Here is a 27,804-nt window from a genome sequence, read left to right on the forward strand (position 1 = left end):
CATAAAGGGGGGGGGGGGTTTAGTTGATATGTAGAGGAGTGAGCAGATGCTCGATACTTGGAGTAGAACTCCAAGAGTCTCCTCTACATATAAGGGGAGGGGGAGGGAGAAAGAAAGTAGTGTGTTGAGGAGTGAGCAGAGAGTAGCTCGATACCTGGAGCGGACTCCGGGAGTCTCCCTCCCGAACTGAAAAATTTTACTGCTTATATAGGCTTAATGCGGACGTCGAGGGAATCACTACGCGGAGGTAGCTACGGTATGCGCTAAGCGCTGAACTTGTTCACTCCGTAGATATTGTGCTAGTTAGACGTCGCAAAAATCTTATTATCTCAACAAATATCACTCTTTATAATATGGGTTCTGTGTTACAATAAATTATGAGTTATTACCAAATGACCAGATACATATAATAACCAAATTTCTCTAGTATTGACCAGAATCGACAAATAGCAGTAATTTTCATACACGAAGGATCCAAATCACACGCTGGCGTGGCTACGTCATAACAGCGATGCGAAGCCAAAGCTCACATGCAAACTTATATCATTTTGCAAGTTAGCTTCTGAAGAGTTATAAAATTCATATCTATCACCAAAGTATTCTTCATGTATTAATATTCCCACTTATTTTCTGAAAGATTGAGAATTTAGGGAATTTTGGATATGAATTAAAATAAACAGCCAAAATATTAAAGATAAAGAACGAGGGACGGTCTGTAATCCTGAATGAACACTACGCGGTACGCGCATCTATCGCAGTGTTTGGATTCTTCGTACAGGACAAGATATCGTATTCAAACTCCATATTCCTTCATATTTCTGTCAACATGGGGTAAGTTACCACTCAAATATTCGCTACACATACTAAATCCTTCAATTATTAGAATATTCCTGGCCGTCATTTCATAATAACAGGGTATTCCCTACATTCTTCAATGCCTTATAGAATGTATGAAGTTGCTGAATGCAATGTGCATTAACCGTTTCTATACTTATAACACGTATCCAAGCAAAACAAATTCAGCTAAGGATAGGTCAACTGTAGGTCATTAGTGCCGTAAACTTCGATATTGAAATACAGACCAATGACTAAATTTCAGATTTCTATTCTCGGAACAGTTATGCTATGAGTTATATGCTTGTCGTGACTAAAGCAACTCTAATGACTTTCTATGACAATTCACCGCCAAAGCATAAACTTCTAGCGACTTTTACAATTCATTCTTACATTCTGAAGCAGTGAGAGAAGAGAAGAGGTGGAGAGTGAAGAGAAGAAAGTAGACATAGCAACAGGCGGAAGGATATAGAGTGAGAATAGGTGAAGAAATAGAATAAGGCGCTGCTTCATGAAAGAAATACAAACAAAGAAGGCATGAATAAAACTACCTAGTAGAGGACCGTAACGAGGTTGGCTCGTTACACAATATTTATATTAATTATAGGTCATTATAGGTAATTATTATTATTGTTTTAGGCCAGCCGAAAATAAGGGACATTTTCCTTTCTGCTGCTGCCTACCATAGCAATTCCTTTAACACTGTTTAACTGATATTTTGTAATTGTATTCTAATGTTGTTGTATGTGTTTGTTTGTTTTTATATCTTCTTTGCTTTGGTGAAATAAAGAAACTTGAAACTTGAAATATTATTATTAATTATTTATCATTATTATTATTATTATTATTATTATTATTATTATTATTATTATTTATTATCATCATCATTATTATTATTATATATTATTATCATTATTTTATTATTATTTTATTATTATCATTATCATTATTATTATTATTATCATCATTTATATTATTATCATTATTATTATTATTATTATTATTATTTTATTTGCAATGATGCACGGACATGAGGAACAGCCCTTTGGCTGAATCATGTGCCGCCTGGAATAAATAAAATTATGAAATGAAATAAAAAGATATTCTTATCAATCACGGCACTCTTCTTCTATGAGTATGAATTATCTATTCTTATCTATCATAATTGTGATCTTTGTCGCCACATTTACTTTACATTTTCACATTATAATGATCCCTAAAACTAACGTCTCTTGTTAATATCGATTATTCTTGCCCTAGTACATGTATATATAGAAAAATATCCAGGGGAAAGTGGCCCATGTTTTCAAGAAATGTGTGTATGGGGGAGGGGGGAGGGGCGTTGAACGGACATTAATCGCCTTTCTTATGAGATCGTCTCTCTTGGCCGCAAATCAGATATCTAATCTGTAGATGAAGACTCAAAGCCACTCCGCCCCTCGATACCGTGAATAATCCTAGGGGCCACAAAAGGCCCCAAAATATATTCATTCAATCGAAGGGGTCACGGACCAGGGGCGGAATGCAGGAATTCATTTATTTTTTATTTCTTTTGTTTTAGCAAAAAATAAAGAGGGGGGCGCTCCCGTGCGCCCCCCCCCCCCCGACCCAACACTGCGGACAAACGTTTTGGTGGGTATAACTGTTCCTTTGGGTGTACCTATCATGAAAACAGCAAAGCCAGTTATTCTATCCTGTACGGGGCCCAGAGAGTAGCCCCAATAAAGGGCCCCACCCATATGGTGTTATTCAGCTGAAAGGGTCACGGCTAATTTCTTTTGCAATGGAAGTAGTACACGCAGAGACACCAAAACATCAAAGCCAGTATTTTTTCCTGATACTGGACCCCAGACAGGGTGGATAGCCAAAGTGCCCCCCCCCCCCCAACGTTTGATTTCATTTAGCTGAAAAGTGTCATGGCTAATTTCTTTTGCACTGGAAGTAGTACCCATCAGAGATATCCAAAACACCAAAGTCAGTTATTTTATCCTGTATATACGGGGCCCAGACAGTAGCCCCAAAGTGCCTCATCCATGGTATAGAATCAATGTACACTGTTAATCAGCTGCATGGAAAAGGGTCTTGACAAATCCTTTTGCAATTGAAATAATACTGAAGAGAGATGTCCCAAACACCAAAGCCAGTCATCTTATCCTGTACTGGGCCCTATTAGGCTACAGTAGCCAGAAATGCCACCTCATATGATTTTTTTTTTTTTAAGAGCTGTAGAGTCATGACTAATTTCTTTTATTTTTTATTTTAATAATTCTTTAAATGAATTAGAAGGTCCTACACAACAACTGAGACTCTATACCCAAAACACCAAACCCAGTTATTCTATCCAGTAGGGACCCCCCCCCCCATTTATTATGACTCCTGCTTAGCTGAGAAGAGTAATGGCTAATTCTCAGTTTTGCAATGGAAAAAGTACTCAACAAGAGATACCAAAAACACCATGAAGCAATTGCAATGGAAAGCATACTTCTCTATTATTATAACACAAAGCCCAAATCACGAAACCAGTCATTTTCACAGGGCCGGGGGGGGGGGGGGGGGGGGGGGCTGTATAACAGACCAGATTTTGGCAGCCGATGAGATCTTGAAGTGGGGGAGCGGGTAAGACCTTTTTTTTTTTTTTTGCTTGTCAGCTGATGAAACCCGGAAGTGGCACCAGATAAACTGGGCCCCCACTTTTAGGCTATTAACATTCGCCGGCGGTGTTTCCATCCTGTACGGGGCCCCCGGCAGCGCGTCATTAATCTTTTTTTTTACACCGTTGTTCCGTCATTTTCGCGAAAAAACGGCAAAAGACCAGCTGAATTGTCAAGACTGTACATGCAAACTGCGAGGGTTCCACCATGATTTCTATTAAAGGGACTGTACAGTAGTGGTTGAGGTGGGGATTCATGTTTTGAACATTCCTATGTGAGATAAATGAGAAACCTCTTATGGAATATGAAAGAGCATGTGATTTTAAGAAGGATTCTACGTTTATTTGATGAAAATGGTTTCAAATGGCTGAGATATCCCCAAAAGTGATAATATAAAAGGCGACATGCCCCACCTTTATTAGAATCTCTTTGTTCACCTTGTTTTTGGATATCTCACACATTTCAAAACCGATTTTCATCAAATAAATTTTTGATACTAGGAACAGTACCCCCTGGAAAACCACCCTCCGGATAACTACCACCCGGATAATCACCCCCAGGAAATTCCCCCTTAGGCCAACTGCCCCCCGGACAACTACCCCCCTAGGGCAATCACCCTCCAGGGCAATTACCCCGTAGGACACCTCCCTCCCGGACAACTACCCTCCTAGGGCAATCACCCCCTTGGGGCGATTCCCCCTTAGGACAATTACCCCACGGATAAATACCCCAAGGATGACTACCCCTGGATAACTACCCCCCAGGATAACTACCCCCTGGATAACTACCACCAGGAAAATTACCCCCTGGATAACTACCCCCCGGATTACTACCCCCGGGATAACTACCCCCCGGATTACTACCCCCTGGATAACTACCCCCCGGATAACTACCCCCCGGATAACTACCCCCGGGGTAACTACCCCCCGGATAACTACCCCCGGGATAACTACCCCTCGGATAACTACCACCGGGAAAAATACCTCCTGGATAATTACTCCACTCCCCCCCCCCCCAAAAAAAAAAAAAAAAATGATGAAATGAATAAATAAATAATAAAGAAAATAAATAAAAAGCCCTGGATGCCCCCGGATTACTACCCCCAATTTACCCCCTCCCTCGAAGAATACTCCCTGGATAAGTATGACCTATACCCCCTAGATAAATATCTCCCTCACCATGAAAGACAGTAGGAGTTATTGCCACGTTCTTTGACATTTTGTGTGCATTTCGTGCGATATAAGACTTTCATGTACTAGTATATCTTAGACGTAGGCCTACGCACACGTTTGTTTAACCCATTGAAAAATGATGGTTATTGAGCTCTTGCAGCATAGAATTCTGTCAGGATTGGCAATGGTTATTGGTTATTAGTTATTGGTTATTGGTTATTGGTTATCTGTTATTGGTTATTTGTTGTTTGTTATTGGTTGTTGGTTAATGATTTTCGGTTACCCCAGGGTTCTGTTGGAGGCCCGGGTTTTGTTTTTGTCGTTTGGTCTGTTTAGGAAACTAATCACTAAAATATTGCGCAAGCATTGTATTGGTTATTATTGTTATGCATGTGATACACAGCCTAATTTTCTTTTAAACCTCTTTTGTCTTCACTGTCACCCGCCATAATTGCAGAACTTGAAGCGTGTAGGCAAGACATGAAGAATCTTGCTGGCATCCAATGGTCTTAAACTGAATGATGATAGATTTTGAGTTTATTATTATTATCATTATTATTATCATATGTATATATGGGTTTCAAGAATGAAATGTTACGTGAAGTTGATCATCAATGATATTATGTCCACATCAGTCCTGTCTGTAGCACTGGTATACTTCATCAAAAACAGCCCGTAACTCCAATAGGTGTTATAATTCATTATGAAATCTCATTTCGAAGTCATGTAACTCAAGTTCAGCGGAATGTTAGAGATGAGTTATTGTTGTTGTTTTTTTATCTGTAGCTGATATGCTTAATCATGCTTTGACTTCTTCGCGGTTGGCTTATTCAAATTGGTTTCTGTGTATTCTTCAAAAAAAAATCACAAACTTTCAAACACAGACGGTGAATGTACGTATCATCGACTCGGATGCGGCTCGGGCATACCGAATCATCGAAAATAAACGAAGAATCACTGTGGTTGCTAAGACTTCGTCGATACCCGTTATTTTTCGCTGTACAGCCAAACATTGTATATTTAATAACATCTGTCAGATGATTCATTTATTATTTGTAAGGCATCATTTACAACATTTTGGTATCAAATAATAAAATGTAATATATATACAATAATATGATTCTCATTATAGCTAGTTTCTTCAATTTAAACGATATTCATTATCCAAACATCTGTGACATAATTACAGTACATATATATGAGATTACTCTACAGAATATGATATTATATTCTGTCGGAAGAGAAAATACATAATTATCTGAATGTATAGGTAAGCATATAGCGATACGTATTTTGCACACGTGTGGTTCTCTCTATGTGTCTACAGGGAGGCCTATATACGTCGTTGATACAGATCGGCATGCTACATTACACAAAGCCATGGGCGTAAATCGGGGTGGGATGGGGGTATACATCCCCCACCCCTGAAATGGAGGAGGGGGGATTGCCTGTTCAATCATCCTCCCTGAAATTTGAAGAAATAAACAACAACAACAGAGGAAGCAGAAATGTGATTATATCATTTTTCAGCATATTGCTTGACGTTCATACACCCACCTTCAGAGCGGTAAGAGAGCTGAACAGTATTCAATCTTGTTGGATGATGTATAGACTATTTCAAAAAAAAAAAAAATCCTGAATACTTCTGAGTGTACAACACTTATATCACTTATATAAACTTTAAACTCGAAAGTTATTTCATGTACAAAAGGAAATTCCCTTTTAATTAACACTTTTCTCTCTTATTTTCACAAGATCAGTTGTTTATTTCTTAATTTCCCAAATATTTCATCAAACCGTATTCGAGATATCTAAATTGTAACTTTAAAAAGGCAAAAGCTCCCTCGAACCGGAAGTGTGGTGATAGCTCGCCCCCCCTCCCATGCATGCAAGGAGACTGAACATAGACAGTTTTCCAAATATGCCACAAAATATTTGCATCAAAACGTTTAAGTGCAAGCAGAAAATACAGAATGTCCCTCGTGCGAGAGGGGGGGGGGGGCTGGATAGCGCTTATCCCCTTCCACATTTTTTGATTGGCAAATTTCCAGACATTCAAAAAAAGTGTGCTACAGATTTTTGAATTTCAGTTCTAAAACTAAAAAGAGCTCCCTCGAATATAGGAGAGAGCTACTTTACCACCCTCCCATTGCTTGGTCCCCTCTATAGACTTAATACACTTCGGGGAATGACAATTTCCTAATTCTGCACAAAAAAGGGTGCTTCGGATCGCTTTATTTCAATTCTAACAACGCAAAAGCTCCGTCGAGCGGAAGGGGAAATCCTTCTCCCTCACCCCTACCCTAAACTCTACTTCACTAGATTTTGTTCATACATAGAGATGATGACTCGGAATAAGAGCTAAATTCCGTGATTGTAACACTTTCCTGAAAGAGCCCTATTTATTCCATTATTCCTCTTTTTTTTTTTGCACCAAAAGTTTGCACCAGATCGCTGAATTTCAGGTCTGAAAAGACTAAATCACCTTCGTGTGAAAGGACAAATGCCATTTATCTACCCCCTCATGTGCTTGCTTTTTCTTTTTGATTGTTTGACAGACACCGTTCATGATATTCATAAAAATTAGTTATCCGGGTGGTAGTTATCCTGGTGGTAGTTATCTGGGTGGTAGTTATCCGGGTGGTAGTTATCCGGGTGGTAGTTTTCTGGGTGGTAGTTATCCTGGTGGTATAGTTATCCAGGGGGTAGTTCTCCGGGAGGTATAGTTATCCAGGGGGTAGTTATCCGGGTGGTAGTTATCTGGGTGGTAGTTATCCTGGTGGTAGTTATCCAGGGGGTAGTTCTCCGGGAGGTAGTTATCCAGGGGGTAGTTATCCGGGTGGTAGTTATCTGGGGGGTAGTTAACCGGTGGGTAGTTATCCGGTGGGTAGTTGTCCTAGGGGGAATTGCCCTGGGGGGTGATTGCCCTAAGAGGGTAGTTGTCCGGGGGGTAGTTGCCCTAGGGGGTAATTGCCCTGGAGGGTAATTGCCCTAGGAGGGTAGTTTTCCGGGTGGTACTTGCCCTAGGGGGGAATAGCCCTGGGGGGGTAATTATCCTTGTGGTAGTTATCCGGGGGGGGGGGGGGGGTGGTTGCCCAGAGGGTAAGTGCCCGGATACGCCCCTAAGAACTGCATGCTCTTTGACATCTCATAGAGTGGTTTCTGAATATCTCGCAAAACGTGAACAGCTAAATCCTCACCCCGACCAGAACTGTACACACCCCTTAACCACAGTTCCGTCACAGATTGCAGCATGGAGGTTCAATCTGCATTGTGTACCTCCACGTTTGCCGGATGATACACAGGGCGGCGTCATGGAGAGAGAGAGAGAGAGAGAGAGAGAGAGAGAGAGAGTGTGTGTGTGTGTGTGTGTGCGGGGGGAGGATATGAGAATGGAGACGACATTGACCTAGTTCAACAAAAAGAAAACTTCTTTTCAAAATCAATGGCTTCTTATAGGCCTATGTTTATTACAAACAAAGATATCCTTTCCTTACAGTTTATGTAAAAATGTAGGCCTACTTTAGGTTGGGAAATGTTTACATATCAATCGTGAATTGTTGCTTATTATCAAAAATAAGTGTTCTCCCCGTGCAAGTAATCCTTATGAAAGGTACATGGTACACACCTTTCAAGGGCGGATCCAGGAATTCCGTAAAGGGGAGGCGCCTGTACAAAATTAAAGGGGGCGCACACACATTTTTTTTTTCTTTTAGAGGGGGCACCAGAGCTTTCTAATAGAAGGCTCTGGGGCGCCCAGTCCCCCCCCCCCCCCCCATTTTCCGAAAGGGGTTAAAAAAAGAAAAAGTTGAACGCTAACAGAACACAACCACAACTAATTACTGTACACTGCCTAGTCGCTGTATAAATAGCGACTTGTCGCATCCGCATCGCACGGCGTCTGGCATGGTCGGGCTGAACCACAACATACGGTACTTGCGCGCGCTTATATGGACGCACGCATTGCGTGCGCTGCGCTTCTGCACAGTACGTTACTAACGTTACTACAGTCAAAGAGTATTATACAACACCTCAGAATGATGTCGAATTGTGATTGGCCAAGAACATGTCACATGACATTCAATAGAAATACCTATCAAACTCATTGAGAGTGACAGCCATGCAATAGGCCCCTGGCATGGGCCTATTGAACGGCTCGAAGGTACTATAGCACGGCTTCGCAGGGGGCTACTATTGCACGGCCGCTCACTGTAGAGTTCCAATTCTGTGGCTCACACTAGCAAAGCGCCAGCAAATTAACTACGTGCTGGCCGGCTGCGCTGCGCTGCGCTGCCGGTAAGTCTCACAGACCAGGCGCGGCGCGGCGCACGGAGTACTGCAACGTATACCTTACCTATAGCTAGTTGCATGTATTGCGGCCTTACCTACTGCTGTGTTTTTACTTTTGACTCTGATCTGCTACGTGGACCAAAGTGATCCCAAAATCAAGACTTCATTTCAAGTTGAGAAACCGTAATTTGATTATTTTTCTGTGTTTTTATACAAAATCATTTTTGGAAATAGACAAAGTCTAGACCTACTACATAGATCTACCGACATCTCAGATCGGCCTAACAGTCAGGCCTAACTCGATCTAACGTTAGTGTAGAATGGATATAGACCCTGCAGAGTTTGTGATTCCTGTGACTGTGTGGTGAAATCATGACGAGTGTTTGCAAGCAGTATACACAGGGTGGTTTACAATTCTCGGCCTAATTGTTACATTTTTGGGCCTTCATGAGTTGGCGGTCACTAATTTAGTACTGTGATTGTGGACAAGGTGTTGTATAAAACGAATAATTTATGATTTTGTTCGTGCATTGGGGCACGTAATATCGCACTCGGCGCGAGATTCGCCACTGGTCTATTCAACGCGGCGCTACGCGCCTTGTTGAATAGACCAGTGGCTTATCTCGCGCCTCGTGCGATATTCGTGCCCTGATGCACTCACAACTCATAAATTATTCGTATACTATAGTATACTGTAGAGGCCCATAAGAGATATACAAGGCGTATCAAAAAAAAAAAACAAAACAAAAAAAAACGTTACACTTTTGAAAAAATTGTCTAAATTACATTTCAAAATATTTGAAAGATTTTTTTCATATTCATGGATACCCAATAGTCTCATCTATCAAGTGCAATCAACAAAACAATTTTTTTTTTTCACGCTTGGCTGAACACTGACGCTCTTTGTCCAGAGTATGAAAAATGGCTTGCGCCAAATTGAAAGAAGATGGAAAATTCGGGGTCATTCCACTAGACCGACACCCACGAGTCATACATCCCACGAGTTCGACATTGAAAACAGGTCCATGAGTCATACAGCTCACGAGTCATACAGCCCATGAGTTCGACACTAGGCAAATAAAGCCCATGAGTTCGACACTAGGACAGCCCACGAGTTCGACAGATACAACACGGCGCGTAATGTGTCGGTCTCGTGGGCCTTGTTGGCTTAGTGTCGAACTCATGGGCTGTATGACTTGTGAGCTGTATGACTTGTGGGCTGTATGACTCGTGGGTGTCGGTCTCGTGACGTGCACCCGAAAATTCGATCAGCCAGCAGTCCCAGAGCTACCATTCTGCGTGAAACTCAAGCATTTAGGGGCAATCTCACGATCTCACGCATGACACCCATTTTTCTCACACATCTGGCCAAGTCTGCAACTTGGGCCTATAATAATGAGCATAGCTCAAAAGATTAAAGTGATAGTTGAAAATGAAGGTATAAATAATTATTTCCCTTTTGTCTTTCAAAATAAGAAAAAAAAATAGCTACTTGCACCTCATCGCACCATTAAGAGCTAAAAATTGAAAAAGCTCCCTACCGTGGGAGGCCACAGGGGGGAAAAACCCCTCCCACACCCTCGCTCGCGCGCACATTCGCATGCCGAGATGCCGAGTGATGACAATCTCACTCATATTTTGTTTTTGAACTTGACATCCCTGCAGTCCAAATAAGTGTTCTCATTCAAACAAATTGCTCTTTTACTCATAGTTTTGATTATGTTCTGATGTTAGTTTAGGAATTTTCTGGTGATTTTCTGTTACGTTTTAAATGATTCCATGTTCTGTTATGGAAGGTTGATTAACAACATCAAGATCTTTTAAGCACAGTTACCACAAAATTAATCATGCACAGACATATCGAACCCACAAGCCTGCACTCACTCAAGAAGAAAAGTACAAAATTAATGCATCCTCAGATCATTCAATCAATCAATCAATCAATCAATCAATCAATCAATCAATCAATCAATCAATCCACTCAATCAATCATATAGGATCAAGACAATCCAATCAATCAATCCAATCAATCAATCAATCAAGCAAGCAAGCAAGCAAGCAATCATTCATTTTTAATCAATCAATCCATCGATCAATCAATCATCAGTCACAATCGTATGCATGTTTAAAGTGGCAGATCGACATCGGGAATATCACCTCCCCCCACCCCCCCCCCCCCCCGGTGCTTTCAGGCTCGGTTTTTTGTTTTGTTTAGGTTTTTGATATTTAGATGGCCACTGCTCTCTTCCCTTCCACCACCAGCCCCTTTACTCATGTATTGAGGGGTTGATTAATTGATTGATTGGTTGACTGATTGATTGATTAATTGGTCAATCAATTGATTGATTAATTGGTCAATCAATTGATTGATTAATGGGATGAATGATTTGAATGTTGATTAATTTGGTACCACTACCACATTAATCAATACTGGCGTGTGGTATTGATGTGTCCGTGTATTGTGAAAACTGCTTTAAAGGAAACCAAAACCCATGAAGAGCAACGTGGATTGAGTGAAAGCAGCAACATCAGTAGAACACGTCAGTGAAAGTTTGAGGAAAATGGGACAATCGATGCAAAAGTTATGAATTTGTAAAGTTTTGGTGTTGTAACGACTGGATAAGGAGACTACTAGAGTTCACGACGTCGTGTGTGGACAACAATAATGAAGATAATTCCACAAAAATCTATTTTTCATGAAAATTACACATTCAATCAGCTTGATACTAACATGTGTTAAGGTTAGTAATTATTCCCCCTGCTTTCTAAAAGCGGTCAGTCAAGCGCTCTTTCATTACGCTAGAAAAGTGAAAGCATGTTGAATTTTCTGAATATTTCCTTTATATTGTTGTCCACATCTGATGTCATAAACTCATGTAGTCTCCTTATCCATAATGGTTCCAATACCAAAACTTTTAAAATTCATAACTTTTGCATCGAGTGTCCGATTTTCCTCAAACTTTCACTGATGTGTTCTACTAATGTTGCTTCTTTCACTCAATCCACATTTCTCTTTGGGTATTGGTTTCCTTTACACTGTTACAGATCTTGAAGTAATTACATACTCTAATTCTCACCAATTGATTTAGAAATGAAATCATTAAAATTACGATAAAGCTGACAAAAGAATCTCAGACTATCATAACATAATCAAAGCTTTAAGCAAAAGAGCAATTTGTTTGAATGGGAGCACTGTCTTAATTTGGACTGCCGGCTGAATTTTCCATCTTCTTTCAATTTGGCGCAAGTCATTTTTCACACTCTGGACAAAGAGCGTCAGTGTTCAGCCAAGCGTGAACAAAATTTTCTTTTGTTGATTGCACCTGATAGATGAGACTATGGGGCATCCATAAATATGAAAAAATCATCCACATATTTTGAAATACAATTTAGACAATTTTTCCCAAAGTGTAACTTTCGCGCCCCCACCCCACCTCTTGGCTACGCCCGGTGCCTTACAATACCTAAGGCACCGGCGTAGCCAAGAGGTGGGGTGGGGGAGCGATGGTAGTCAAATAATTCACTCTATTTAACTTGTCAAGTATTCAGTTGAATAAAGAACCTAATGTATAATTCTGAATGAATGTTGTGTATTGCCATAATTTTATTGTGGTTGTTTCAATCATGAAAAGCCAAATAAGCAGAAGTGCAATTTAGCCATCTCTGTTCTGTAAATGCAGTGTTGAATAATGTTCAGTCCCTGTCCATGCATGTGTAGCCCGAATGACCCGGGAAAGTTGTGAAAGCTCTCTAGAGAACTGACTGAATTGCATAAACCGCTGAGTAAATTAAATAGAAACTATTGTCATTTAATGAGATACCAAAAACTGAACCAGAGTCTCACAAAAAAAAAAAAAAATCTATTTTGGTGGCGTTGCCTATGTATCATTATAGACTCACATAAGAACCGCTCCAATTAAAAAAAACAACAATAAATAAATAAAGAGCAGATGAAATTCTCTAATTGAAATTATATCTTGAGAAATGTCATACAATGTAAGTTATAATCATGATGATAAGCTGTGATATTATTATCTGCTGAAGGTCTGTTTATTTTGTTCTCCAACATAAACATTTTCCTTTTAAAGAAAATGGCAGAAAAAAAAATAAAGTGAACGTGTATTGTGTCTAAGAAACTAATGTAATTAAACCTACAAGAGGTACCCGAAAAAATATGTTTTAAACCCTTTTTTGTCAGTTCTAACTTCTTTTAACTGCTTAAATCCAAAATATAGTAAGCCTTACAAGAATTGTAGCATGGTTTTTAATCGAGGTTATAGCACTACTATAAAAGTCTAACATTTCAGCGAACATGTTAAGTTGACAAAAATGCTTGCCATTTTCTTAAGGAGAAAAATACCCTCATATGTTTAGAGAGAAAATATGATTTAACATTGGATTCTTTGACTAGTTTTCACCCCAGAATGTATACTTTCATTCACATAAAGAAGTAATAATTATTATTTTGAAGTATAGCGCTGAAAAGACCCGCGGTCTTTAGTATAATTTAAATTATACTATTAGTATTATTACAATTATTATTATTATTAGTAGTAGTAGTAGTAGTGTTATTAGTATTAGTATTAGTATTAGTATTAGTATACTATTAGTATTATTTGAATTATAGTACTGTATAATTCAAAAATTCCTAGGTTGACACAAGCCTGCCAGACGTCTTCTGACCACTGTACTGAGTAAGTACGCAGATCGATTTCAGTGCTTCTAACCTAGGTTTGATTATCCCCGCTCACCGCTAGAGGGCGGCTGCCACTTGCGTTTCACCCACCAGCATGCAGCGGCCGTGTAAAATCGGGAGAGTTGGCCATCTTTATCCCTCCTCCCCTAAATCCATCCTAGAGTCCTAGCCCCCCATCCGCGTACGTATAACCACAATTTAGGCGACTAGGATATGAATCTAGGTAACCTATATGTTCTTTTTTATTGCCGTTCACTCATGTAGGTGTACAGGTGTAGCAGATACGAGGGAAACACTTCTGTAAATGTGAATGTCATCAATTCCTGCTCCATCCATCACCACTTGTGTACCAGCTGACAGCGTAGGCGCAGCAGTTCAGCGGAGAGGACGGAGCATAAACAACGCAAACTACATCTTGTAGTCGTAGTCGTACGTGCGTTCGATGGAGACAAATGTACGTCGACTATGTTTGTCAACAGTGTCATGTCAAACCACCAGCAGCTATGCCTATGATGTTGATATTTGCGATTCTACTCTACTTGGGGCCAAACATTTTGAGTTTATCTGCTTCCACGACAGGTGAGTAATTTTACCTTGCGTGTGCATTAACAACGATTAATACTAATAGTCTTGGAAAATGAAGACAACGAATGTTTCACTGATTTGAGTGATTACGATTATGATGATCGCGATGATATCGACCCACCACTGCCCACTCGACATGTATGGTTGAGGGGTCTAGATATCGCGCACGAAAATTTGTGATGCTCTTATAATAGAAATTATTCCACAATCGTACATGAATTTCTCAATAAATATCACGAAAATGCAGAAAAATCACCTCCCAGAATCTCCTGATGATACGATGACGGAGTAGTGCGCTGTCCCGTTTGTATGTCGGACTTAATTTTATGCGTTCAATTTCTCGGGGTAGGCCTACCGGTATGTTAAGGTCGCGCAGCTGCCCTATGTAGTTTCATGCGTGAAAGTGTCTGCCCCTCTGCGGCTGTAACGTGCTTCGGCTTTCGTAAAATATTATAAACGATCGATCGAACAAATTACGAATTCTATTGGCTACGAACGAGACAAGCGAAACGACACGTCTAGGCTACAACATCCTTAAAACAGATTTTAAGCTAAGGTAGGTAAATTACAAGGTAAAAAATTGGAAATTTAGTGAAAAATTTGTTCCAAAAAATTGGAAATTTAGTGAAAAATTTGTTCAAAATCAAAATTTCTTACCTGCTTCCTTCTCATGTTTAGCAGTTGTCAGGTATGTTTATTCCATGGGCGTATCGGCAAATTTTGCGCCTAGTCCTACGCGTAACATTGCTTGCTATACGCAGTTTCGTTATGCGCGACCATTAAGTCCCTGCGCGAGTAGTAGTACCCTTGGATGTAGCTCTATTGTCATTGTCACTTTGATTATTTTAACGTCAATAACATGATTTTTGATTGGCTGAGAAGTTCTAACGTTAATAGTCACTGACTGTTTTGATACTAACGTTAACAGGATTGACAACTTTAATCAGTTCGTGAAACGGTCCCTACTAGTCTACTGTACTCATACTATAGTATCACCAAGCGTTGTGGGACCGGACAGGTTGTGGGATCGGACGCGTATTGTAAGTGCGTCTGTAATGAAAATGACGCAATGAAAGTCTCAAAAGGTGTTACGAGTTATACACACATGTCATTAGGCCAGTTCAGTCGAATGTTCGATGGCATCTATCGTACGGCGAGAATGTAAAAACTGTGCACGCTCGCTCCCTATATATTTCCCGTACAAAATCAACACGTGCACAACTCTCTTTGATACATTCGTACATGGAGTCACTTTGAAGGGGAAAATCCAACGATTTAGCAGGTTAATTCTCACGCCGTTTTCAGAGTTATCAAGTCTTTGAGGTAAAGAAGGGTGCATGTTCTATGTACAAGTAAAATAGGTAAGTTTTCGCTAGCGAACTTCAGTGTCCAGAAACAAAACCCCCCATTGTACTAGCTTAGTACAGTAGCTACAACTTGAAGCGACCAGCAGCCCCATACGCATAGCGTAATGGGGCTGCGCACTGTAGCATTCAGGATCATGACAGGGTAGTATCACGGATAAATATCAACTTAAAATCGAAAAATTTCTCCAACGATATTTGTCCGCGATACTACCCTGTCATGATCCTGAATGCTACATACAGTGCGCAGCCCCATTACGCTATGCGTATGGGGCTGCTGGTCGCAGTAAAGATACATAAGGTCTATAAGTAGCTAACCGTTAGGACTTGGGTCTCGCCACCACTGCACTGCACTGCATTGACCGCACTGTTCCAATTTCAGACTGCACAGAAGTACAATCCTTTTTTCCCCTTCACGTGGTACTGTGACTGAGCACCATGAAATGTATGGTAAGAGTACACATCTACCATGTATCACTATGCACTATCAGCAGGGTACCTGAACATCGGCACCCCCCGTATCATGACTGTTTGCGCATGGACTGATAAAGTACAATATCAGGGCTCGACCTTAACTTTTTTTCTAGGAAGCCAGCCGGGCTCCTCAGGGACCTTTTTAGGGAGCCAAATTGAGTTTTAGAGAGCCACGTTTCCCTCAGTCACAATCAGCAGTAGAGGTCTATTACATGTACATGTATTAACCTGGTGGAGAAGATTTCGTTTAGATATAACATGCATTTCTCCAGACACAAGCCGGAGATACCTGGTTCTTAGTATCTAACGGGTTTTAGCACAGTCACAGTGTGTGTGTGTGTGTGTGTGTGTGTGTGTGTGTGTGCCTGTGCCTGTGCCTGCCGTGCACCTGCGTGTGTGTGTGTAGGTGTTTTGTGTGGTCCCTCTCCCATTCCCTTGTGTAATTTCTTACCCTGGTCTGTTCATAATTATTATCTTTCTTTCTCGGTTCTTCTTTTTTTAGCTGCAAGGTGTGGGTTAGAAACAATTATGTAACGCCACATGTTGATTGATCAGCAGAGCTGCCAACCTTTGGAAGCACAAATCCGTACTCAGCAGCTCCAAAATCCATATTTTCCACCAGAATCTGTATTTTTTCCACCTCCCTCTTTTTTGCCATTTTGATTTAAACTTGTCGACTTATAAGGCCTACAAGCTCTTTAACATAACATTACGATACATGCCGAAGTATCGAGCTGGTCACTAGCACGATAAAGAATCCAAACTACGCAATGTTCAGCGGTGATTGATTGCTTTCTCTCAATGCATGTGTACAAGACTACAAGTGCATGTACAGTATGTACCTCCAGAAACTTGCTGGGCTGGTTATGGAAGCTTCCACTATCTAGCAGGGAAGGGGGATGCTTTCATCTTCTCAAGAAAGCTTCTGTGTGAGTGAATGCAAAACTCTGTTCGGTGTTTCCAACTATTGTTTACTATAAAACATAATCATGCGCTGTTTTCAAGCTTTTTAATTTTACTGGATTTTAAACATCAGTATTTTCCGAAAGTACCGGTATTCCAATTTCTTTTACCCTGACTGGAATCGGAAAGTCTGCTATAACGATGATCGCAAAATGCCGCGCTGTGTGTGGTTGCGCCAATGTGCAAACACGTGGTTGTACTTTCAAGTTAAAGGAATGCGCCATGTGCTCCTGCCTATAGAGGTTACTGCAAGTTCGATGGATCGAATGTGCCATAGCTGAGCTGATGGCTTGTTTACGGTATTTAACATGCAGTTTACATTCGATACGAAGAAGTCATTACGTCTTTCACGAGGAAAAACATGCAAAAAAAAAAAAAAAAAACACCTACGAACGAATGTTGATAGCCAAAACTTTGAAAAGTAATATGCAGTTATGATGAGCATGAACTGAAATTAATTGTCATGATTTTGCTGTCTAACCATGTGATGACTGCATCTCATTGGACCTACTTCATAGTGAATTTGTCTGGGCATACGAGACCTTTTAAGTATTTCTGTGATTGCCTTTTTAATTGACTGATTAATCGATTCTTTTTTTATTGTTCAGGGAACATAAGATATTCGATTAAGTACACCATATTCGACTGATGTTTCCTGCTATGCACCAAAAGAAAGGCTATAGAATTGTAGAATCACGGTATCTTTGCAATGATTCCTTTAATTCAACTGAGCTGGTTCTTCTCGAGATCGATATTTTCAAGATATTTACACGCTGTTTATTCCAGTGCGCGCATTCTTTCGTCTGGCACGCACCTGGGTGTGGCACCTGCTTTTGTGGAAATTTCCACAAGGGGAGCGGGGTGGGTGTCAAGTTTCTTCGAGCCGAAGAGACTGCGCGCACGTATTCAGTATTTCACAATCTCTTCGCTCTAATTTATTGTAATTCATGACATGTTTTCTCCTTATTCTGTGCTGATATCGAACATTTAGATTTAACTTTACGAAGGTTGGTAGATCGTGGATCTTTTTGTTGTGAGGTGTATGTAATTTCTTTTTTTTTTATCATTCTTTGGAGGGGAAAGAAGAGTAAGGGGGAAGAAGAATAAGAGGGAAAGTGAAATAAAACGAACGGCAAGTACGCTCAGCATTTGCAGTAAGCTGTCTTTTTATACCAGCGTAGTTTTCATCATCACCATCAGACATCACTCAGATCATTTTAGCCTTTTCCTATGAACATTAAGAAACACGCACAGTCCCTCGAGATAAAAACCGAGGAAAATAAATAACAAATACAAAGTATCAACACCTCCCAACAACACAAATATTTAGAAAAGACAACACACGTCGCTTCGATTCGAAAAAGTATTGCAGCAAAGCGGAGAAATCGCTGTTACGAAAATAACAGTGTGAGACACTTGAAAGAATTGTTTAAATATTTCAAAGTATAAAGGGAACGGATAAAGTGATATAAAATGGAAGAAATCGTACCAAGCGAGGTGTGAGAAACGACAGAAATAGAACGATAAGTTTAGTAGTAGGATTAGGCCCTAGCAAAAGTATTGCAGCAAAGCGGAGAAATCGCTGTTACGAAAATAACAGTGCGAGACACTTGAAAGCATTGTTTAAATATTTCAAAGTATAAAGGGAACGGATAAAGTGATATAAAATGGAAGAAATCGTACCAAACGAGGTGTGAGAAACGACAGAAATAGAACGATAAGTTTAGTAGTAGGATTAGGCCCTAGCAAAAGTTTGCAGCACCGAAAGCTACGCGAAAATTAATACACATTGGAAACTCTGTATTGCGACGAGATCCTTGGGATCGTCAATAAATGATACAAAACAAAGGAAATTAATTCATTTTGATCGGAAAATAGTTTGTTATAAGTATTCTGTTATATGAGATCTCCTTTAATAGGCCTAGAAATACATCGAGTTTCCACGATACTCGGGAAAGAAAGTTCGAACGCTTTTCACCTGCACATTTACTGCAGTGCTCATCAATACACGAACAGAAACTCACCTCTTCCTTGCAGAAAAATGATGCAATAACGTTACAAAACACACACACACAACATTCTAAAAATCATTTCATACTTGGGAGGCAAGGGAAAAGCGGAAGAAGAAGAGAAAAAGAAGCAGACATTGCACAACGGAGTGCTTCTACCCCGACTCAAAACAAAATAGGGTACTGTTTATAGTGGCAGCTGGCTACAGTGTGTGATAGCTAAGCTACTAAATGTACTCACGCTCCCCAGCCGGCCACACATGGGGATACCACGGCGATCGATGTAAACATCCACGGTCCGTAGGCGACAGGGATTCAGGTGCGCGAAGTTCCATTCGGCGTACACAGTACGCAAGCAGCGAATTGCAAGTGCGCACACTACTAGTATTCTATAATAGAAGATAGGAACACACACACGTCGGGTACACACAGACACACACACATGCGGGCAACGTGGGCCGGCTGGAGAATGAAATATGTTCAGTGTGTAGTCTATATTGCAATTGCAGGGATAATAACTTCGAGCGTCAGGGCTCGCTGCGCGCGCCGGGGCCGCTCGCGCTCGTCAATAGTGTGATTGTGTACATAAACTATGATTCTGTCTTGAAACGTGTGGCTATACGGCAAAAAACTTAAGGAGCCAGCCGGGCTTTTTTCATACATTTCTGGGGAGCCCGTAGCGATTCTGGGGAGCCAATGGTCCCCGGGCTCCCGCTAAGGTCGAGCCCTGAATATTGTACGTGTGGGATTAAGTGCCGTAAGCTATGAAAATAATAACGAAGACACGAAAAACAAACTCCTAAACAAACAAACAAACTGAACACGGTTCAGTTACAGTACACATCCGCTTAGTATAAATAGTAAATTGCGAACATGACGCATGACTGTGAAATTCATGTGTATTACCTATTGAGGAAGGGGGTGCCGATATTGAAGTTCCCTTTTAAGCCGCGCAAAGAAAATGCAGCGCACACACTAACCCCGCGTTCACATTGGTCCCCGCGACGCGGGGAAAGTCCCGAGCTGTGGGACTTTCTCCTCAAAAACCATAATGTGAATGCTCGCTGGGACTTGTCCCCTCGTCCCCGCAAAGCAAGTCGGGTACGGGGACAAGATTTGGAGGGGAGAGTGACCTTGGGGCGCAATTGATAGCGTCCAGCTGTGGTCATCAAATGTGCGCATGCGCTATGCCTGGATTCAAGTGGCAGAGCTCACTCAAAGCCCCAAAATGCCCCCACAGCTCGGGGACAGATAAGATACCAATGTGAACGGTCAGTCGTAAAAAAGATAAGATCTCTTGTTGCTGTCCCCGCATCGCGGGGACCAATGTGAACACAGGGTAAAATGGTGTTATTTCACTATGGAGATTCAGAATCCAACAGGACGGTCATGATATTCGAAACTGCAGTATTTATGGCATATTTGAGGCAAAACTTAGGCGAATTTGTTTTATACTTTTGGAATAAACAAGCTGCAGGTCCTTACGGTGATGATACAATGTTGTAGGTGGTACTCTCGATCATACTGTACTTTCCTAAATCAATAAGAATTGATGATTTGAAACATGCCACCATTAACAATACAAAATAGTTTATTGTCATTAACTGACTTTTATTACCAACCTTGTGTAGAACTTCTACTGAGTAGAACTGCAAGTGTTAAATGCTTCTGAAATCTAGAGGATATTAAACCTAGAGAATGATGAAATTATTTGTTAGTAAGATAAGAGTCGAGTTGAGAGCAGGACTGAACAGCACTGAAATGGTTTGAGGATACCCTACGATCAACTATACCTCTGTCACCAACATGACTTACAGTTACATACGTAGATACAGTGTACAACCACAAGATTTTGAACAGTCAATCTCACCAGCAAGGATGGGGTCAGTATGTCAGTGTATGTGACTGAAACAGACCCTTCCAGTATCTGTGCAACAGATTGGGTAGCAGAGTGACTTCACAAAGTGTACAGTATGTCACTGATTGAAAAAGCACACCATGTAATTGTGCTGAACTATTATGCCTACTGCTTGTAAAATGATCACTCTTTTAGGTCATATCCTAGAAAGAAACCTTGTGGGCAGACTTGTGTTTTTAATAGACACAACCTTTTTCTGTGTTTATACTGAACAGGATTGGGAGGAATAAAGCCCAGTGGTGGAAGTTCTAGAGACTGTAATTACTACATTGTGGGCTTCTCTAGCTTCATGTTGTTTATGGGAAATTAGCACAGATGGATTTTCTTACATGTGTAAATCTAGTGAAATTTGTAGAATATACAAATTATGTACATGTATTGTGACGTTTTTGTAAAGATTAAATAAATAATAAACTCATTGAATGTGGCTGAGAGAAAATTTGTAGGTGTCAATTTTCAACATGGCAAAATGATATATATATGCAAACTTCCAGAACTTTGCACCCACTTTTTAGATGTGAGGCATTTTTGTATACATGTCCCACAGATTATGTAATGCAGTGATTTTCTACTTTTTTTTTTTAACCTGAGTTTATTGTGTATTTCCATGACTGTGTGTCTGAGGGCATGTTATGGCACATTTTGGTAACTGCACATTTTGGTAAAAGAAATTTGTCACCAAAATGTGCCGATAGTGCACCTATACCTGACGGGATCAACTGTTACCAAAATGTGCAGTTAAAAGTGGACTTGCCTGCACATTTTGGACAATCTGCACATTTTGGCAACTGAACTAAAAATCCATGGATGGGCTTGAGAGTTGATACAGTTAAGGAATTAAGGTGATATGGTCCTGCAGTAAAGACAGGCAAGACACTTTTTTTAGCTCACATTGCAATTGCTTTTCGTTTTCTGGGGCCCCGTTTGGGCCCCTAGATGGGGATGAAAGTTTGAGAGGTGGGGGCCAAGGGGGAAAACACATTTTTATAGATCTTCTTCTTCAGAATCAGTGGGCGAATTTCAATCAATTTTGGTGGGGATCATCATTAGGAAGATGGGTAATAAGGTTGTTTCTGTTGGGCATATGACCCCCATATGACCCCCAGGGGAAATAGGTAGAAATTTGTGTTCCAGGCCAAAAAGCATTACATGCAAGATATGTTATACGTGGATATCTTTACAGAGCCTGGAATATAATTTGTTAATGGGAATACCTAGGGTATCCCCCTTGGATACTGGGGGAGGGGTCCCCCTTGGAGACTGGGGGGGGGGGGGGGGCAAGGGGGAAAATACATTTCCATCTTCTTCAGAACCAGTGGGCGAATTTGAGACAGTCAAACTTGGTGAGGATTATTCTTCGGGGGTAGAGTCCCAAAGTAAGTGTAGGTCAAGTGCATTGGTAGGAGATGTAGCATTCCAGGAGTAAGAATTCAATTAAGGTGATCAATAATTGTTCCAGGCAGGACTAGTGTTCAGTGCTAGTAATTTTGTGAAGGGGGGGGGGGGCATTTTTCTGGCATAGAACGTAGGTCAATGTATTGAGTCCCTGTGCTGCCATGGCACTTTCATAATACTGGGTCATTAGTGGCGATACAGTTTTAATTTGTTTTTGTGATGATTGTGGAGGAGCAGAAAGTTACCTAAATGTGCCGTCAATGTCCTGCACACTTTGGTACATTTACCAAAATGTGCCATTACCAAAATGTGCCATAACATGTTACGGCACATTTTGGTAACTCCACTGCACATTTTGGTAATTTACCAAGATGTGCAATTAAACAAAATGTGCTGTAACAGGGCATGCCAACTTGGTTCTAAGGACGTAATTATATCAACTGCTTTGGAAACAAATGAACCGTCAGTCAAAGAGAAGGGCAAATTCCATGATCAGTGCATTTGTGAGATACTCCACTAACATTGAGATAATTCAGTCAAGGACTACAAAATGTTCAAGGAAAATGATAACAATGACTGATAGATAAGAAAAAGATATGGACTGACATTTGTAAAGGTCCAAAATCAAAAGCCAAGGCGAAGCATTTGCAACTCAGCAGTGTGTACAATGTACATGTTACATTAGTAAGCTGGCTTTCAAGGGGACAACACTTTAAAGGGAAATTGTTATACCTTACCAAATATATCCACGTTTGCATGCATACGGTGGATTTATTGAATTCAGCAATTATGAAAAACTCATCAGTAAAGTTCTAAATGAGGTAAATCAAATCATCCATTCAAAAAGTTCAGTGCAGCCGTTACTTGATTAAGAAGATTGCAGCAGATGTGATGTCACAGTAGGATAATGCGAAAGAAAAGAAAATTCTGCAAAATTCATTTTTTAATGAAAAGTGCAGTTATTCATATGACTTGTTCTTGACAAGCACAGTATTATTTAATGCCCTTTCCTTCACAAGGAGGTACACTTAAAGTCAGTGCACTTTCATTTTGCTAGAAATGTAGAAAATGTACATTTTGTTGTTAAATTCTCTGTATATTTTCTCTTTGTTGTTGTCCTGCTGTGACATTGATAGGAATTGTATGTTCTTCTTTTATGCCATGATGGCAACACATACAATGTGATACATGTAATAGGTACATGTATGCAGTAGATTTTAAAACAAAAACTTCAACAATTCATAACCAAACAGATTGTCTAGTTTTCCTCAAACTTTACTGATGTGTGCCGCTAATATGCCTGCATTCACTGAATCTGTTTTGGGTGCATTCCCCTCAAGGAGACCTTGATCCAAAGAAATTTAATAAAGGATTGAAATGAAGAAGAACAGGTGAAAGCAGACAATTACCAGTGGATGTTATAGTGTCAGCTTCTTCATCTTTATGTGTGTGTGTGTGTGTGCAGGGCCGGTGCAACCCGATTTTTTTTTTTTTTGGGGGGGGGGGGGAGGGGGCACTGTTTGCATATATTTAAAAGTTAATATAGGGTTTAACCACTTGGGCCCTTTTTGATGAAGTGGCACCAGAAAATGCTGAAGGCCTTTTTATTTATTTTTTTCCCCCTGGGCACGAGAAATACATTGTATAACCTCCCCCCCCCCCCAACTTTTAAAAAATGCAGCCCTAGTGTGTGTGTGTATTATATGTATGTGCATACATGTGTACCGGTATGTTTATGTTGGTATTAAATCTAGAGACAAGAGCATTATTGCAAGATGTCAAGACTATTAACTCTAATAACGGGCATGCTAATATGTGCTTTACATATCCTGTGCATAGCATTGGGATTTTACGTTTGCTTATAATCACAAGGAAAGGAAAATGACCTCATAAATTTTGTCCCAATGCTTTCATGTTATGAGTGTTGCATGTACACTGTACTTTAATACCTGCTGCAGTCTTTCAGACATTACATTGACTGTTTTTGTCTTGCAGGTAGTGAAACTGCAACCCACATCTGTGTAGACTTCAATTCCAGGACCAACAACACCAGTGTGAAGTGGGGAGTCTCCTCACCCTCTCCAGTCGATGTGTCCAACTGTGAACTGTTATACAGATTAGCATACAGCTCTGAAGTCTACTTGATTGACCTGCCCACATCATATGGTCTTTCATTGGTCAGTGATATAAGCATGTCATCAACATGGCTCATCAGCGTAAGATGTGATACTTCAAAGAATAATGGACAGTCTAATACACCTTCCTCTCCTGAACTGCCATTTATTCCAGGTGGGTGAGAGTTTGTCTTTCTATGAGCATTGCAGCTGTACATGTGTATAGAAGTTGCATAGCACTTTGTGTATGGTGTCACTGTAGAATAGATAATGTTGATCTGCTATGTCAATTATGTACAAATGTATGTCATAATCCCAGGGTTTTAGGGACTATGCACAATGATAACCTTAAGTGACAGGTAAATGAGTTTTAAAATCATATTTTCATATGTGTCAGCTTCTTTGCAGTGCCGTGACCATCCTGTTTCTGCCATAAATAATGAAATAATTGTCATTGTCATAATGCTGCCAGATGCATACTATGTATCGCCTTTGGATACTCCTGAAGGATGGGTGATTTCAGAAATTTCTATTCTGCAGAGTGTTGTTTGTTTATTTTTTGTATCACATTGCCTGAGAGACACACAAATATTAAATTTTTGTTTGTTTTCTTCCGAGTGAGCATTCAAAAAAAGAAAGGGGGGGGGGAGGGAAATAGGAGACTCCTGTATTTGTCCTACATTTATGAGTGCACAAGCTGACTTCGTCTAGCAATTTTTCACAGTGGCAAATTTCAGCAGAAAATACACATCCTCGTGTGGAAAGTAGGGAATGAGTTTACATAAATGTGTGCTTTCTGTAAGCATCAGGTCAAATTCATGTAGGATAGACATTTAAGTAGCTTGAGAAAATACAATTATTGATTTCCTAAAATCACACTTCATGCCATTTTGATTTCATAATGAGCTAAATCATCCACAACCCTGACACAATTACTGCTGTATGGTAACCTTCAGGTGATGATGTATCAAGACATTTGTGTGTTCATGCTCTCTAAAGGTCACAGTTTGATTTCAAAGGTCAAGGTGAAAGGATACTGTACTATACATTGTATGTATCATTGATTTTAATCCATCAATTTACTAGGAACATCTACTGTAGTGTTGATGTTTGTTTAGGGGCAAGGATGGAAATAAAAAGACAAGTAATGGCTTGAACATAGCAGTGGTGACATGCCATTGTGCTTTGATTCAGACATATATTCAATTTTCTAACCATGACTTCAGCAAGAAATCTCCAGTGGTAATATCTACTTGTACTTGAGAAACATGCATCATCTTCAATTACTACTTAGCTGAAACGATAGTTTGTGTCAGAAGTCAAATTCAAGAGTTGCCAAAATAACAAATGACACAGAGCACCATAAAGTCAGTGATCAGTAGCACTTTATATTGATTGTCTGAAGATTGCTTTGCTATTAATGGTATTCCTTCTCAGTGCAATGTGTGAGATGTAGTATGCTTGACATATTTCATTATACTCTAGCTTGATATGAGTATTATTGCTGCTTGTTTACAGGAAACTCCAGTTCTCAGCATGTCTGCACAGACAGTGGCCTCCGTTCATTGGTATCAGACAGTGGTGAGATGCTCAGAACCAAACTTTTTTTCCATAGTCTGCAGGAGGACAGGGTTGGGTGTAAACTATCATTTTGTTGATTTTAAAGGAATAGTGTAGTTTTTGGTTGAGATGGGGATTATGAAGCTTTTCACTTTTTGAGAAATAACTAGAAATCACTTATGAAATATTAAAGAACATACAATTCACAGTTTATTCAATGAAAATCAGTATTAAAATGGTTGATATATCCATTAACAAAGGAAAACAAAGTGATCCTAATAAGAGGTGGGTCCCACATTTATTAGGATTGCTTTGTTTTGGATATCTCAACCTTTTCAAAACCAATTTTCATCAAATAACTTGGAATTCCTCTTAGAATTTTATGATCTTTAACCCTAACTAGGCCGGGGGGCCCTCAACGTTTCGCACGATGTATCACAAACGCGAAAAGCTATCGCCGCGACGTTTCATGACTTTTTTCTTTCGAGTCTCCCGCATCTTTTGACACCAAATTTGCGATGCCCGGGCGCGCGGTTCCGAAGTTGCGCATAAATATGTATAGTGTACGTGCATGTCGGACCAAAAATTGCTCAAAAACGTGAATTCATGTACAATTTCAATGCAAACTGTGTTTACAGGCAAATTTCATAAAAGCATGATTCTTTTGGGGTTTTATTGATTAAAATCAATTAATAACATATTTTCTTGTTCGGAACAATGTCGCGGACAAATTTCATCGAAAAAACAATGAAAAACATAAAGTCAAAAAAACAGAGAAATACATAAGAAATTAAAAAACAATTAAAAACTGAAGAAATTTTTCTCTGATTGCACATTTTTTCTCTTACATTTGCTAAGGACACTAAAAAGAATATTTACCCAAAAAATTTGCCAGTTTTGAGCTTTATTTAGTGATTTATACCAAATTGTCTGATTTTATGCATCATTATGCATAAATTAGCATAATTTAGCATAAATGATAATTTGTTAAAAACTTAATGTCATGGTACTTTAGATTACGTCATAGGCAATGTGTGTGCCAATTTTCATCGCGATTGTGCGGTTGACCGCCGAGATCTGGAGGGGGCATTGGAGGCCCCCCGTGAATGGATTTGATGATGTTTGGTGAAAGAGAAGTTTAAAATAGCAATTAGGTGAATTTTTGTTATGAAGTTCGTTCTGACCAATAGCCCTTCTCTGCTATTCTGTGCTAAGAATGTGCAATTGTATAGAGCTTGCAGCATTTCATTCACGTATAGTTTGTTGTATATATTTCTTCTCCACAGATGTTGCTCTAGTGCTGTGCATATGGAGGCCAGAGGTGCAGAAGAATTATGTGATAGTACGATGGCAGCCCACCGTATCGATGTCATCGAAAATTGATTGCGTGCTTCACTATGCTGTCAGAGGTCAGGTTTTCAAACACACCGTAGGTCTTCCAAGCGACGATATGCAGTTTATTACCTTAAATGAGGACAATTTGTCTGCCTGGGTGACGTGTATGGATCAGCAGGGACAGTCCTGGAATTCTTCAAGGGCTGAATATACACATGGTATGTATCCAACATTTTCAGTATCAAGTGTTGATGATATCAACAGCAACAACAACAACAACAACAGCAGCAACAGTAACAGCAACAACAACAACATTGTCATGATACTAATATAGGAATGGTGTGGTTATTCTTATGAATACAAAGATAAGAATAATGATCATAGTCACATTGGTGGTCATTAATGGTATTGATGGTAATACATTGTGTACAGGCAAACCCTGTG

The 27,804-nt window shown here is 40.0% G+C and overlaps 1 protein-coding gene across 3 annotated transcripts in view; it reads left to right on the forward strand.

Annotated features, from left to right (window-relative positions):
- Positions 1–754: 754 nt before the first annotated feature.
- Positions 755–27,804, forward strand: part of LOC140236658 (uncharacterized) — a 46,629-nt gene continuing 19,579 nt past the window's right edge. Inside the window, exons 1-6 of one of the 3 annotated variants that reach the window (XM_072316577.1) lie at positions 755–831; positions 13,908–14,222; positions 15,975–16,042; positions 24,347–24,640; positions 25,984–26,046; positions 27,312–27,578. In XM_072316577.1, the coding sequence (XP_072172678.1) occupies positions 14,086–14,222; positions 15,975–16,042; positions 24,347–24,640; positions 25,984–26,046; positions 27,312–27,578 (829 nt within the window). In that variant the 5' untranslated portion in view covers positions 755–831; positions 13,908–14,085. Of the gene's footprint in view, positions 832–13,780; positions 14,223–15,974; positions 16,043–24,346; positions 24,641–25,983; positions 26,047–27,311; positions 27,579–27,804 lie in introns of those variants that run through there. The other 2 variants (XM_072316578.1, XM_072316579.1) reach the window with 2 other exon arrangements.

This window comes from Diadema setosum, chromosome 13 (assembly GCF_964275005.1).
Source record: "Diadema setosum chromosome 13, eeDiaSeto1, whole genome shotgun sequence".
Lineage (NCBI taxonomy): Eukaryota > Metazoa > Echinodermata > Echinoidea > Diadematoida > Diadematidae > Diadema > Diadema setosum.